The following is a 13,691-nucleotide window of genomic DNA, read 5'->3' on the forward strand; positions in this document are numbered from 1 at the left end:
CCGTCTGCCCCACCCCTGCCTGGGCACGTGTGTGCGAATCAGTCTAGGAAAAGGGCCAGTTCCTGTGTTATGGACTGACTCGTGCCCTCAGATTCATTTGCTGACATCCTAAGCCCCCGTGAGCCTGCGTTTGGAGAAAGGGTCTTTAGGAGGTTATTAGGGTTGCGTGAAGTCATAAAGGTGGGGCCCTAATCCAATGGGGTGGGTGGCCTTTTTGGAGGAGGAACAGACAGTCTCTCTGCGTGTGCTCAGAGGAAAGGCCATGGGAGGCCAGAGCAGTGTCTTCCGCCGATGAGAGAGGCTGCACCTGAGACCCAGCCCTGCCAGACCTTGATCTGGACTCCCGGCCTCCGTTCCTGGGAGAAACGAATGTCTGCTTTGCAAGCCAGGCAACCGAGGTGCTTTGTTACACAGCCCTAGCTGACTGATACACCCTGGAAAGACTCCCAGAGCACAAGAGGAGCAGCAGTGGTCTGTTGGTTCCCCCAGAGTGAGTTAGGGTCCCCGTTCTTCACGGCTGCTGAGTGCAGAATGTTTCAGGAAAAACTTCTGACCCCGAGAGACCGGGAGAGGCCAACCCAGCGGGATTAATGCATCACTGATGGTCACCCATCCCGGCTCCTTGGAACTTGGACGGTTCTCACGTGCATCGTCATTGCCCATCTGAGTGACCCTGTTAGTCTAACGGAGAAGAGAGCCCCCTGGTCAGTGGGGTGCCATCTGCTCCTCTCTGTGGACCTGGCCCCGCAGCTCATGGACTTTTTTTGGACGTCCTGGCTTTTCTGAGAAGGAGCAAAGCCCCCAGATCTTGTGAGCAAGAGAGCAGCGTGACTCGCATGCATCCGTGTAGACAAGGGTGTCGTGTGACGTTTGTGGCCTCACCCAGAGGCAAACAGAAGACTCAGTGCAGATCAGAGGGAGCTTGACATTTAGACACATCCCCTCAGGTCACCCAAGCAGGCGTCCATTCTTATCTCGAAGGTCAGAAAGCTGAGCACACGACTTTCCTCCCGCCTGACGTGGCCCTGCGTTGGGGTCCCTGGCAGAGGTGTGGCCCAGAGACGAGGCCAGGCAAGCTGCCCCACCCTGTTAGCTGGGCTGACCGCCCAGGAAACGGCTTTGTCCACATCCGTCCAGCGGCCCTGGTGACTGCCCTTCCGCTCCCCACCCAAATGTGGCTCAGAGACTGTGCCAGAGCCCCTCCACGGGCATCCCTGAGGTCGGGGGGGGCACGGCGCCCTGCGGTCTGCTCCAGGAGGACTGGCTCCACGGTGGCCACCCTGCTTCCCTTCTGCCTGCCCTTTCCCCAGTTCTCTTTCTCCAGGAGTCGGGCAGAGCCCCTCCCCTCCTCTCTCATGGAGAATGTGGGGGGCGCCTGGCACCCCCAGGTCTGCCTGCTGCCAACTTCCAGGGCCCCCCGTGACCTCAGGAGCCCCAGCTCCCTTCCCAGACTCTCCCCTGGGGAGACGGAGGCGCAGGGACAGCTCTCTGGGCTGGAGCAAAGGGCGGGCCCTCGCTCACCAGGTGCGTCCACCTGCAGGCTGTGGAACCGCTCCCTCTCCCCAAGGCCCACGGGCTCCGGTGCATCGCAGCCTGTGGGCGCTCTGTGGCCAGCCGTGCCAAGGGCCACCTGCCTTCCTCTCGGCTGGTCATGGGGCCTGGTGTCCACCCGCACGCCAGGAACGCCTTCTCTGGTCGCTCCTCCCAGCAGCTCAGCCTTCTTGGCTGCCCAGCTGGAGATTTTCCCTCCGGATGATGCTACGGGTGGAGGACTCGCCCAGGAGGGACCAGCGCTTGCCCTGACCTGGCCACATGGCCCTCTGTCCCCACCTCACCCCTCCATTCCCAGGCACACCTTCGCACCGTGTCCTGGCTCCTGGGGCCACCCTCCTGCCAAGACCTGTGCGCAGCGTAGCTGCCCGTGACAGTCACTTACACTTTAGTATGAATTTCAGTCCCTGGTGTGTCTCCCGGGACAGTGTGAGGTTTAAGCCTGACCTCTCTCCTGATACGGAGCAGGTGAGTGCAGGAGAGGTGATGCTGGCAGAACCATGCTGCTGGGCGGTAGGGGGAGGTGACCCGTGAGCCCCCCACCTCAGTGCGAGGGGGAGAGGGGGACTGCAGAGGTGGAGCCTCTGGCCGGAGCCCCCTTGACCACCCGATGGCTGTGCCTGTCGGCACCTCCTCATCTCACCCGCTTCTGGGGCCGTCTGCCTGGCGGCTGTGGTCAGCCCAGGTGGCCTGAGGCAGCAGGCTGGGCAGGTGGAACCCGCCTGCATCATGGTGTCCCATGGGACCCCACAGGGGGCTGGGGGCTGGCCTCACCTCTGGTCCCCTTGAGAAGATCACGGAGCCAAGTGGGGGTGCTCCCAAGGGCTGAGTGTGGGCTGCTGAGCGGCGGAATGAAGGGCATTGCTGCTGGATCGGAAAGCAAAGTACAAATGTCCACACGTTCACATCCATGGAAAGGCATGATTGAATAATAAACCAGTGGGGAGAAGAGACCGACTCCTGGTAGAAGAGACCCCAGTGATTCACGGGGACCCTCTCCCATCCCCACTGCCAAGTGGAGGCTGTGCCTGGCAGCTTCCCCGCAAAGAGCACAGAGTTGGGGGAAGAGGAGCCAGACGTGGAGAATCCTGGGCCAGCACGACCTCGGCCGCGGGGTCAAGGACAATCGCAGCACCAGGTCACGTGGATGGCAGCGGGGGAGGGCACCTCCCCTCCGGGCTCTTCCCCCCAAACCTGTGACCCCGTCCGGTCATGAGAAGACACCCGGCAAATCCTCCCTGTGGGGCAGTCTACCAGACGCCTGCGCGGCGCTTCTCGAAACCGCCAGGGTCGTGAGGTGCCCAAGAGTGAGAAGCGATCACAGCCCCGGGGGGCCTGGGGGACGTGAGGACCGTGTCGCCTGGCGCCCTGGACGGATCCCAGGGTACCCAAGGGACGCGAGGGGAAAACCGGTGAAATCCAAGTGAAGCAAGGCATTTGGACAACACCAGGGTGGCAACACGCCGGCTGCATGTAAGGTGGAACCGCGTGGGGATTACAGGAAACCTCCCTGTCGCCAGAACCGCTCCGCAGCAAAGCAGTGATGCCAGCGGGCAGGGGAGATGGCTGTTCACGGGCCGGGGCTTCCCGAGCTCCGCGATGGCCCCTTCCCCAGGTCCTCACGGCTCCCTGAGGGTGCTGAGGACCGGCCATAGCAGAGGTCAGAAGCGACCTGCATCCTGACCCACCTCCAGGAGAAGCCACATATCTGGGCACGAGGGACTGTCTGCCTTTTCAGCGCCGCTGCACGGCTGGGCTTGCCTCTGGCATCCTCCCATCCGTGGTGACGTCGGTGGTGGGGGTTTTGGCCACCAGGATCCACGGGCACGGCAGTGCCCAGGGCTCGGTCCTGCCAGAACCCTGGGCCTGCCGAAGGTGGCCGTGGGGAAAGTGGTCTTGGAGGCCCCACGTGGGGTCAGTGTGAGTGTGCGCTTTACCTTGGATTAGCGACACGGTGACTGGGCAGGCGGGCGTGTGTCCAGAGAAAGGAATGGCCGGCTGGACTGTGTCCTCTGGGAAGGCTTTGCACCTGAGCCTTGACCCAGGCAGAGTCTGGACAAGCGGGGAGGATTGGAAAGGGGGTCCCCCGGGGTGGGAGACGGGGAGGTGAGCAGAGACAGATTGGATGAGGTCCTAGTCTTAGAGCCTGGTGACCGGTGAAGATGGCAGGTGTGAGGTGGGTGTGACCTGCCCCCTGACCCCGATGAAAGCCATAGTCCTCCTCAGACACACATGTGTGTGCACACACACACACATGCACACATACATATGCACACATGCACACAGAGGCACGCATGCGTGCACACATGTGCACACACACAGGAGTCTTGCTTGTGAAGTCGGATGCCGCACGGTGGCCCTGAACACTGGGGAGGATGGGGTCCCGTGACGTGCTGGAGTCTGCCCCACCCGGGGGGAAGCAGAGAGAAACGGGCCACAGCGCCCCAGGTCAGGCCGTCCTCAGCTGCTCCGGGGTCCGAGCAGATGAGTGTGAAGCCCCGGCTTCCGGTTGTTCTGTGCCCTGGGGGTGATGAGTCACGACCAGCAGGGCGGGTGTGTGGTTTCCTTCACGGCCCCCGTAGGCGTGGTCTACCCACGGGGAAGCGCAGCCCAGCCTGAGGCTCCAGAAGGCTCTGAGCTGTGCTGGAGGGCGGTGCTAAGGGAAAGCGGGCTTCACGCCCCCTCCCTGGGTGGGGGACCGTCCTCTACCCGCCGTTCCGTCCGCGCTGACAGGTGAAACTGCTGCCCTGGCGGGAAGCTGCCGGAAGCTGCAGTCAGTCTGGGGAGCTGGCTGTGGTCTGCTGCGCCCACCCTGCCCCTTGGGCCCCCTGAGGACCCCCACACACCACCCCCGGGCAAGAGCACCCCCCAAGCCCATCTACCGCCCCACCCCCCTTAGCCCACCTCCAGGTCGGCCTGCCCCGCCTCATCACGTGTCACCCTGGGGTCCTGCGACTGCCAGTCCAGGGTATTTTCAAGTCAAGGTGTCCCTTTCCTTTCACCAAGCTGTCGCGGAAGGTGTCCTGAGCTGAAGGGCGGGGAACGAGTGGTGCGTCTGTGTGTCTTGCTGAAACGAGCCGTAGACCTCTTGTGCCTGGTTCAGTGCCCATGCCACCCTGTGTACCACCCCATCCCTTCAGCAGGTGTGGGGCGGGGAGGGAGGGTCACCGGGTGACCACGGCTGTCTAGAATCTGTGACTTGATAATCCAACCTGGTCCGCGAAAACTGAACTGACAGGTCCAGATGGGGCAAAAGTCAGAGCCAGAATCAGAGGGCTCTTTCCCTTCTGTTTGGCAAAAAAAAAAAAAAAAAAAAAAACACGCTTTATTTGGGAACACGGCAGCTGATGAGTGCCAGTTGCCTCTTTTCCTCCCGTAGCTGATAAAGTCGTCCTCAGTGGCTTTTAAAAGACAGATGTTGATGAATTCTGGCACTTCAGTCCCCTGTTGTGAATGGATGATTTGTGAATCCTCCAAGAAATCAGTGTCTTTTTACACAAGGATACTTAGGAAGAGCTGGGGGCCCTGACTCTTGGTGAATCTGTGATTTTCTAGATTTGGGCAGCAGCCTGGCCATGACGCCCCCTCCCAAGGAAAGGGGGGCGCTGTCGATGGCCCAGCCAGCCGTCCCGGGAACTTGGAAGCAGGCTGGGCCCTCCCCTGGGCGCTCCTGCTTCCCCACCCAGGGGCCACGGAAGGCGGTCCCTCGAGGTTGGATTAACGAGTCGTGGGGCCCCATCTGGAGGTGTTGGTGGGGGGCGGGTCACACTCCCTCCCCTGGGCAGAGGGTGCAGAGGCCCCACGAGGCAGGGGAGACGGGGCTCCCGAAGCTCTCACGCTTGAAATGCTCTCCTCTGCTTCCCCCTCCGCCTCTGTCTGCCGTCTTCGCTCTTCCGTCTGGAGGCAGTGAAAGTGGCCGGAGCACTCCCAGCCTCTCTGTGCTCTCAGACAGCAAGCCTCCCCCCTCCACCTACCAGCAGGCTCCTCGCCATTTCCACGTCCCAGGTAGGCGCCCAGGATGCACGGCCACCCACCAGGCAGACGGGCCGCCCCCTGAGCTGTCGGGGCGGGCATCTGCCGTTACCTCTCGGGAGTCGCATGTTCCACCGGCTTCTTCAGCCCCCACCCCACACCCCCAATTCTGAGACGCTTTAAAAATCCACCGATGGGTGCCGTTCACATCCCCAAACCAGCACATGTCTGAATCTCTCCCGAAGCCCCACAAACACCGGGGAGGCGCGGCTGCCCTTCCGGGAGTGGATGGAGACGGGCCGGCCGGGTCCCGCTCGTCACTGGACACCCGCTGCAGCCACTCTCTCCCTCTGCCCCCTTCACCGCGGTGGGTGGCACCTGGGCTGAGTGCAGCTGATGTGTGTGGGGCCTGGGCGCTCGTCGCCGGGGTCCCCGATCCTTGCTGGGGCTTGGGTGACGGACTGCTTGCTGACAGATGGCGGGAGAAGGGAAACCATCACGGCGTGCTTGCTCACCCTGCTGTTTCTCTCCTTTTTTTTCTTTCTCCTTTCCCAGACACTGGCGTCAAAGATAACATCTATAGGAAACCCCCCATCTACAAGCAGCATGGTACATACAGTCGGATTCCTCTGCTGCTGTGTTTGCCCTGCATGCCTCTGGGTGCCTTTGCTTCTGAATGCTTACGCTTGCTCTGCTTTGATACGTGATGGGGAGGGTAACCGCGGGGGCCGCAGCCTGAGCATTAGGTACGTGGTGTTTGCTGGCGGGATCCCGGGAGGCCCCTTCGTAAATTACAGCAGAGAGTGTGTCCAAGTCAGTGCCTCTCTGTGCGTATGAACCCAGGGCTGGGCCGAGCTGCAGCTGAGGGCTTGTAACGGCGAGCTGGTCCCCGTGTGTGGCTTTGGGGGTACTGCTTTGAGGGGAGCAGCCAGGCTGCCTTTAGCCCAGATGGTGAGGGACGCAGGTGCTTGGACCCCAGGGTGACCCAGCCTGGTCTTTGGAAAACAGCACAAACCAGAATCAGTCCTTTAGCCTCCGTGAGAGTGTAAGTCCTGTGTTTTGAGAATCTCTGATGGTAGAATTAACGACTTGGCCTTTGGCTGAAGGGGTTTCAAACTTCAGCAAATAGCGGCCGGCGATGTCTGCCGGCGAGGGTGTCTGTCACCGCTCCCCGCCCTAGCCCCCACCTCCGGTTTCCCTCCCAGACGTGGCCAGCCATCTCCACTCCACTGAGCCTGCAGGGGTCACGTGTTCAGGGGACAGGAGGCTCCAGGTCTCACCTCTGTTTCGTCAGAATTTCTGGTGATTTGGGATGTGTTGCTTCACCATCCTGAGCCTCTGCTTCCTCATCTGCAGAACAGGGACGATCCTCCATCCTGCCTTTCGGACAGGCTGGTTGGAAGGACCCGGGTGGGTTAATGAACGTGAAATCACATTCTAAACTGTCGAGGGCTGTGCAGATGATGCGGGATTGCTGTTAAATCCCTCGAGAGACAGGAAGGGGAGCTCCCATACTTAAAGTTCTTGCCCAGAGGCATCCCCAAGACTGCCACGACCCCTGTTGACAACTGGAAGGATGCTGTGGGGTGAAAGCTGTCAAAGGGTGTATTCTGGACTTCCCAGGCGGTCTAGTGGTTAAGACTCCACGCTTCTAATACAGAGGGTGTGAGTTCAATTCCTGGTCGGGAAACTAAGATACTACATGACATGCAGCGTGGCCAAAGATAGTGTTTTTTTGTGGCTTACTGGGCTTCCCGGGAGGCGTGATTGGTAAAGAATCCATCTGCCAGTGCAGGAGACACAAGAGATGCGGGTTTGATCCCTGGGTCGGGAAGATCCCCTGGAGGAGGAAATGGCAACCCACTGCAACTTTCTTGCCTGGGAAATCCTCTGGACAGAGGAGCCTGGCGGGCAACAGTCTGTGGGGTCGCAGAGAGTCAGACACGGCTGAGCACGCGCTGGCTGGCTGGCTGGCTGGCTGTGGCTTGCTGACAAGCCGTGGTCTGTCTGTTTTATAAATTTTCTCCTTGACGGCAATAGGCCCCGTGCTTTATTGTATTTCTCCCTCTTCCCAAGAAAATAAAAGAGGACTGGGAACTCCGGGGCTTCCAGGAGGTGATGCCTTTCACTGTTGCCCTCGATCGGAGAAGCAGGGAACACGGATCTTCCCGAGGGATCAGAGGGGGCGGGGCTCATGGACCCCAGGGCCCTCAGAGGTTGTCCAGACCAGCCTCCCGTGTCACCCGTGGGGAAACTGAGGCACAGGAAGGCAGGAGCAGGCAGAGAGTGATGTTATTCCGTTGGGGCACCCATGCTCCAGCCTTGAGGCTGTCCTCGTCCTTGGGGAGAACTGACTGACTTGGTCTTTGATCAGCCGGTAACACGTCACTTACACATACAGGGTCGGAGGATCGGCCCCTAGGAGGGGGCTAGGTGGTAAATCAGGTTATGAAATTGCTCCCTAGCGTCTGATGGAGCCCGATGATCCCAGACTGAGAACTTCTCACACTGAGCCCCTTAACTGAATCATGCCACGGAGATTCAGTTTACCTTTTTTTTTGGCTGCACTGTGCAGCTTGCGTGTCTAAATTCCCCGACCAGGGATTGAACCCACGGCCCCTGCAGAAGCGCAGGGTCTTAATCACTGGACCGCCAGGGAAATCCCAGTTTGTTCTTACCGGGGGTGACCCTCATATTTTTTTTTTTTAAATCTGGATATTTACACCTTTTCTATCGAAAGGCAAGTGAATTCCTATTTGAACCCGAGTAATGACCCAAGCTCTTTTAACGTTCTGGAACGTGGGCTTATTGATCACTTTATTAAATGAACCTTATAGAGTGCGTGCTCTCTGCCGAGTGTCAGCCTCACAGCGGGATGAACAGGAGCACAGGCAGCCCCTGCTTGACTATACAGGGGCCGTGAGAGGGGCAGGCGCTTTCAGGGGCCGCGAGTCCTCGCTTCCAGCTTTCCTCGGACAGCCCTCGGGGTGTGAGGGATGGGTGTGATGGGGGCATTTGAGATGCTTTGATTTTATAAGATTTCCCCCTCTAGCTGGACCATATCCACCGGAAGTGCCTCAGGGGCGGGGGCATGCCTGTGTGTAGCATGCGTGTGTGTGAGCATGCGAGTGTGTGCATGTGTGTGTTTTCAAGTCCACGTGCAGCCCCTACTCCCCATCTCAGCAGCAAACGGAGCGTCCACTCATCTCTCAAGGGAGAGAGGAGCCCAGCTCAGGCTAGAGAAGCCGTCAGTTTAATCTCCCGACTTGCCAGAAATAAACTCCGGGTGCTGACGTTGAGTTCCTGGACCATTTAATTAGTTTGCTAAGTCACTACTACCAGGAGTGGGGTTCGAACCCACGCAGACACATGTCCATTGGATCTTAAGTCCAACGCCTTAACCACTCAGCCATCCCAGTGGTAAGAATCCTGGAGTGAGTTGCCACGTCCTCCTCCAGGGGATCTTCCTGATCCAGGGATCGAACCTGCGTCTCTTACTTCTCCTGCATTGGCAGGCGGGTTCTTTACCACTAGGACCACATAGGAAGCCGACTGGCAACCCACTCCAGTGTTTCTTGCCTGGGAAATCCCATGAATAGAGGAGCCTGGTGGGCTACAGGTCATGGGGTCGCAGAGTCGGACTCGACTTAGCAACTAAACCACTAAGTCACTTCAGTCGTGTCCAGCTCTTTGTGAGCCCATGGACTGAAGTTGCCAGGCCCCTCTGTCCATGGGGATTCTCCAGGCAATGCTGGAGTGGGTTGGCATGCCCTCCTCTCAATTAGTTTAAGATCGTGTATTCAGTGAGCTTTAAAAATTTATGCTTTTTAATTAATGTATTTACTATTTAACTTTCTATTGCCAAGTCATCAAAAGTTGTGTTTAATTTAGCAACAGTCTTTCCTGGTGCCTTCATCCCACTTGCGTGTTTGGGGAAATGAGCCTACAGCATGAGGGTGGCCAGGCCTGGGGACTCGGCGAGAGGCGGGCGGGGGACACGGACGTTGAGGGTGGGGGTCAGGGTTAGGATTAGCGGTTGCGTAGCTGCCACAAGCGCAGCACGTGTGCTGGGGTTCCACCTCGACATAGCCCGGTTAGTGGCTCCTCAGTCGCTCAGCCCTGTCTGACTCTTTGCGACCCCATGGACTGCAGCACGCCAGGCCTCCCTGTCCATCACCAACTCCCGGAGCCTACTCAAACTCATGTCCATCGAGTCAGTGATGCCATCCAACCATCTCATCTCTGTCGCCCCCTTCTCCTCCTGCCTTCAATCTTTCCCAGCATCAGGGTCTTTTCCAAGAGTCAGCTCTTTGCATCAGGTGGCCAGTGTATTGGAGTTTCAGCATCAACGTCAGTCCTTCTAATGAATATTCAGGACTGATTTTCCTTCAGGATGGATGGATTTGCTCTCCTTGCAGTCCAAGACAAGGAAGCTAAGGTCAGGGCCATGAAGTGGCCATCGTGACCAGTTGATGGGCAAGTCACCCCCAGGTCTGCCTGACCCCTGAACCCGCTGCTCTCACTTAACATCATTAGGGACCAACAGGATTTTCTTGGACTACATTAGTTCCATCTCTTGTTGTTCAGTCGCTCAGTTGTGTCTGACTCTTTCGACCGCATGGACTGCAGCACACCAGGCTTCCCTGTCCTTCATCATGTCTCTGCTTGGTTACAATTTAATGACATGTTTTTAAAAAAGGAATGAGAAAGAGAAGAAAGGAAGCAAAGGAAGAGAGTGGAAAATAAGGACTGGCAGAGGGCGTTGGACAGGCTGGGGGTCCACAGGGGGCCTCCCACCGCCTGCTAAACCTCCAGCTGTGGCGGGGACCTTTTTGGGGTCCTTTGAACGGCCTCGAGTCACCCGCAGTGTTGAGCCCAGTGTTGACCCTCTGTGAGGCGGACAGGACTCCCCCCACCAGCCCTGTCTCCTGCTCTGGGGAGCAGGGTTCTGGCTCCACATGCAGCCCCGTGATGCCTGGCCCAGAGTGGGGACTTTCCTCCCAGTGGGGTGGAGCTGGCCCAGTGTTGAAAGTGAATTCAAGAGGAAAACTTAATGCCTCCCTCCAGACTTCCCAGGAAGCTGTCCAGCTGCGAGGACAGATGTTCTGTTTCACCAGCCAGAGTGTGGGAGCTGTTAGATGGCGGCGCGCGTGGGAGGTGGCGGGGGGTGGGGGGGTGCAGCTCACCACCTCCCACCCCTGCTGTCAGCAAGGGGCTCCTTCTTGCCTCCCAGAGCCTCACACTTGCACCAGGCCATAGGGACCACCTGTGTAGCCTGTAACTATTTCCTTGGTGGCTCAGATGATAAAGAATCCACCTGCAATGCAGGAGATCCAGGTTTGATCCCTGGGTTGGGAAGATTTCCTGGAGGAAGGCATGGCAACCCACTCCAGTATCCTTGCCTGGAGAATCCCAAGGACAGAGGAGCCTGGTGGGCTACAGTCCTTGGGGTTGCAAAGAGTCGGAAATGACACAGTGATTAATACTTTTAAGAAATTAATCGCATCTCATATGTCTTTCTGGGATTCCTTCATAGTGGGGTGGAGGCTCATTTTGGCTTTGGGATGGGGGGAAAGGGGATGACTCTGGGCAGACCGCCCCTCTCATCAGGGCGCTTCCCGCAAAGGTCCTGGGCAAGCAGGGGCAAGGAGATCAGCCTAGCCCCAAAGGGTGCTCGTGGCAGTTACCTTCCACGGCTCGGATAGAGCCGCCTCCTGTGACAGGAAAGACACACACAAGCCCGTTTCTCTGCTTGTCCTGAACCGATCTGTCTGTTCCTGACACCCCGAAACGGCCTGCTACAAATTAGCTGCATGGTTCGCCTCTCGTTTGTTCCTAATATTTCAGACCTGTGAGCTGAGCTCCTCATATGTGACAGGATCCATGTTCATCTCACGGAATCCTCTTCACATAGGGGGGTGGGGCGGGTGTCATTTGCCCATTTTACAGATCAGGAAACTGAGGCTCAGGGCCATGAAGGGAGCAGCCTGCAAACCACACGAGGCGCCAGGGTCCTCTGTGTCCTTAAGCCCATCTCCTGTTTCTGGAGAGACCCCATCGTGTGTTATGCAGCTCTGGAAAACCCCTGTTTGAGTCTGGTTAGCTCGTACACACCTCTTGGAGCTGGAGGCTTTTGCAGAGAAAACTTGCTGCATGTTGGTGGAGTGCCCCCCACCATCAGAGGTGGGGCGCTTCTTTGAGCCCTGAGCTGGCTCTACAGCCAGAACTCTTCTGCCCCCATGTGACCCCCAAGACTGGGTGGAGTCCTCAGACCCAGGAGGCGGAGGTGGGGGCGCGCTGGTCCCTGGGCTCCAAAGTCTTAGGAATCTCACACCCTCCAAAGCCCTTTGGCTGGAGCCACTTAGTTGTTTGTGCATTTGCGAGTTACCCCAACTGCGGCAGTGCCTGCAGGGGCCTCTGCGGGCTGCTGAGGGATGCGGCTCACTCACTTTGACCAGAAGAGCCAGCCCTGGAGGCCGTCTCTGGGCTGGACAGTGGCCGAGCTCTCAGAGCCCCCAATAGCCGCTGGCCGGATTGTCGCTGAGGCTGCTGTGCCAGCCGCCAAGGGTCCCGGCTGATGCGTGGCCCGACGCCCAGGGCTCTGCTGCCCAGCAACAGCCATCGTCTGGGCGGCGGGAGCGCCCACGCTGACGGGCGTGCATCCGCCTCTGTGCCCCGTCCCCTGCCGCTCCATCACGGTGCCCCGCACGCAGGCTTGGCACCTCTTGCCCTCTGTCGGTGGAGAGAGCGAGGTCTTTCTTTTCATGTTGGAAACCGCTGTCTCTCCCGGGAGAAGGAGAAGCAGGGAGTCATTGGGGATAGCGAAATGTCAGAGCGTCCAGAACGGTCTTCAACTGTGGCCTTATCTTGTCAAGGTCCGGTAGCCCAGTCCCCCGTTTCCAAGCTCTCGGGTCTGATGTCAGTCTTGTCGTTGGTGGTGCACAAGGCAGGGTGCTCCCAAAGGCTAGAAGGTCTGAGCCCTCCGAAGGCTGCAGGTAAGGAGCCCACCTGGGCGCGTCCTCCGTCTCGGCGGCTCGGTCTCCAGCCTCGGTCTCCGTGGCAGGTGGCGAAGGACCCTGGGCTCTTCCTTCCGTGGTTCCGTGCGTGCATGGGGCCAGCGGTTTAGCTCGGGATGCTCAGGATGGGCCGTTACTGAATTGGATGCTGAGAACTGTCCGCCTTGCCAGCGTGTGGTTTATTTCATCCTGTTAGTTTGGAGATGATAACATGAGCCCAGCTGGGTGACCATCCCCACCCCCCAGAAAAAAGGGAAACGGAGAACACAGACACCTCTTGACTCAGCTCCAGGGGGTCTGCCGAGCGGCGGGCGTTTGCGCGCGCCCTCTCATCGAGCCCACCTCCGGTCGTGTGTTGCACCCCCTCATTGCTCTTCCTGGAGTCCTCCCACTGGCATTGCTCACTCCATGTTCTGTGTCTTGTGGGCAGTGAGGTGAGGCAGACAAGAGGAAGGACTTTGGAGTCAGACCGCCCGAGTTGCATGTCAGCCTCTGCCGCCCGCTGATCTGTGATCTCGAGAAAGTCACATCAGGTCTCTGAGTCTCAGTGCTCTGATCTGAGAAATGGGTCACGTGGGGGTGAGCAGTAAAGTCTGTGAAGCCCAACCCAGCAGAGTCTGACCCACCGGGGGCTGGACCACGGGGTCCTTCTCTTACTTTAAAGTTAAACTTGGAAGGTAGAAAGCGTGATCTTCGAAATGCCAAGCGGCCGAGGAGGGGTCGGCTGGAATGTTAATGAGACATCACTTCACACACCTGCTCTTGTTTTAGCGAATCCATGCAAGGCCCCCCAGCCCCTATTCCTGCAGGGATATTCCCCAGCCGATCTGGTTCCTCAGTCCTCAAAAGTACAAGTGCTGGCGACTTTTTTTTTTTTTCCCCATTTTGAGCATGACTGTGAAGTGGGAACCAGGACGTGCAAACCCACCACCGACGGTGCGCTCCCTTGACCGATCGATTTTTCCCTTCCAGCCGCGAGGCGATCTGATGGGGAGGATGGAGGTTTCGACCCGGATAACAGGAAGGTAATGAGGGGCAGGCCCGGTGTCAGGGAACCTTCTCCAACTTGAAGCCGCAGCTCCTCCTCTTAGGTTCTGCCCCTTAGGGGTCCGGCATGGGCCACATGGGGCCAAATTTAAGGGGTGGTCCCAC

At 58.6% G+C, this 13,691-nt stretch overlaps 1 protein-coding gene and 1 non-coding gene across 23 annotated transcripts in view; one reads left to right on the top strand and one right to left on the bottom strand.

Moving 5' to 3' along the window:
* The window catches only part of ABLIM2 (actin binding LIM protein family member 2), a 158,830-nt gene that overhangs the window by 108,375 nt on the left and 36,764 nt on the right, over window positions 1-13,691 (top strand). For 16 of the 22 annotated variants that reach the window (XR_010660292.1, XR_010660290.1, XR_010660291.1 and 13 more), the window contains 3 exons: window positions 5,455-5,556; window positions 6,079-6,132; window positions 13,512-13,564. Coding sequence is in view for 17 of the 22 variants with exons in the window: in XM_065914451.1 (XP_065770523.1) it covers window positions 5,455-5,556; window positions 6,079-6,132; window positions 13,512-13,564 (209 nt within the window). In the remaining 5 variants the exon portion in view is untranslated. The remainder of the gene's footprint in view (window positions 1-5,454; window positions 5,557-6,078; window positions 6,133-13,511; window positions 13,565-13,691) is intronic. The other 6 variants (XM_065914460.1, XM_065914462.1, XM_065914463.1 and 3 more) reach the window with 1 other exon arrangement.
* Window positions 8,860-8,942, bottom strand: TRNAL-UAA (transfer RNA leucine (anticodon UAA)). The gene has a single exon. It is a non-coding gene; the product is annotated as a tRNA-Leu (tRNA).

Source organism: Muntiacus reevesi, chromosome 22 (assembly GCF_963930625.1).
Source record: "Muntiacus reevesi chromosome 22, mMunRee1.1, whole genome shotgun sequence".
Lineage (NCBI taxonomy): Eukaryota > Metazoa > Chordata > Mammalia > Artiodactyla > Cervidae > Muntiacus > Muntiacus reevesi.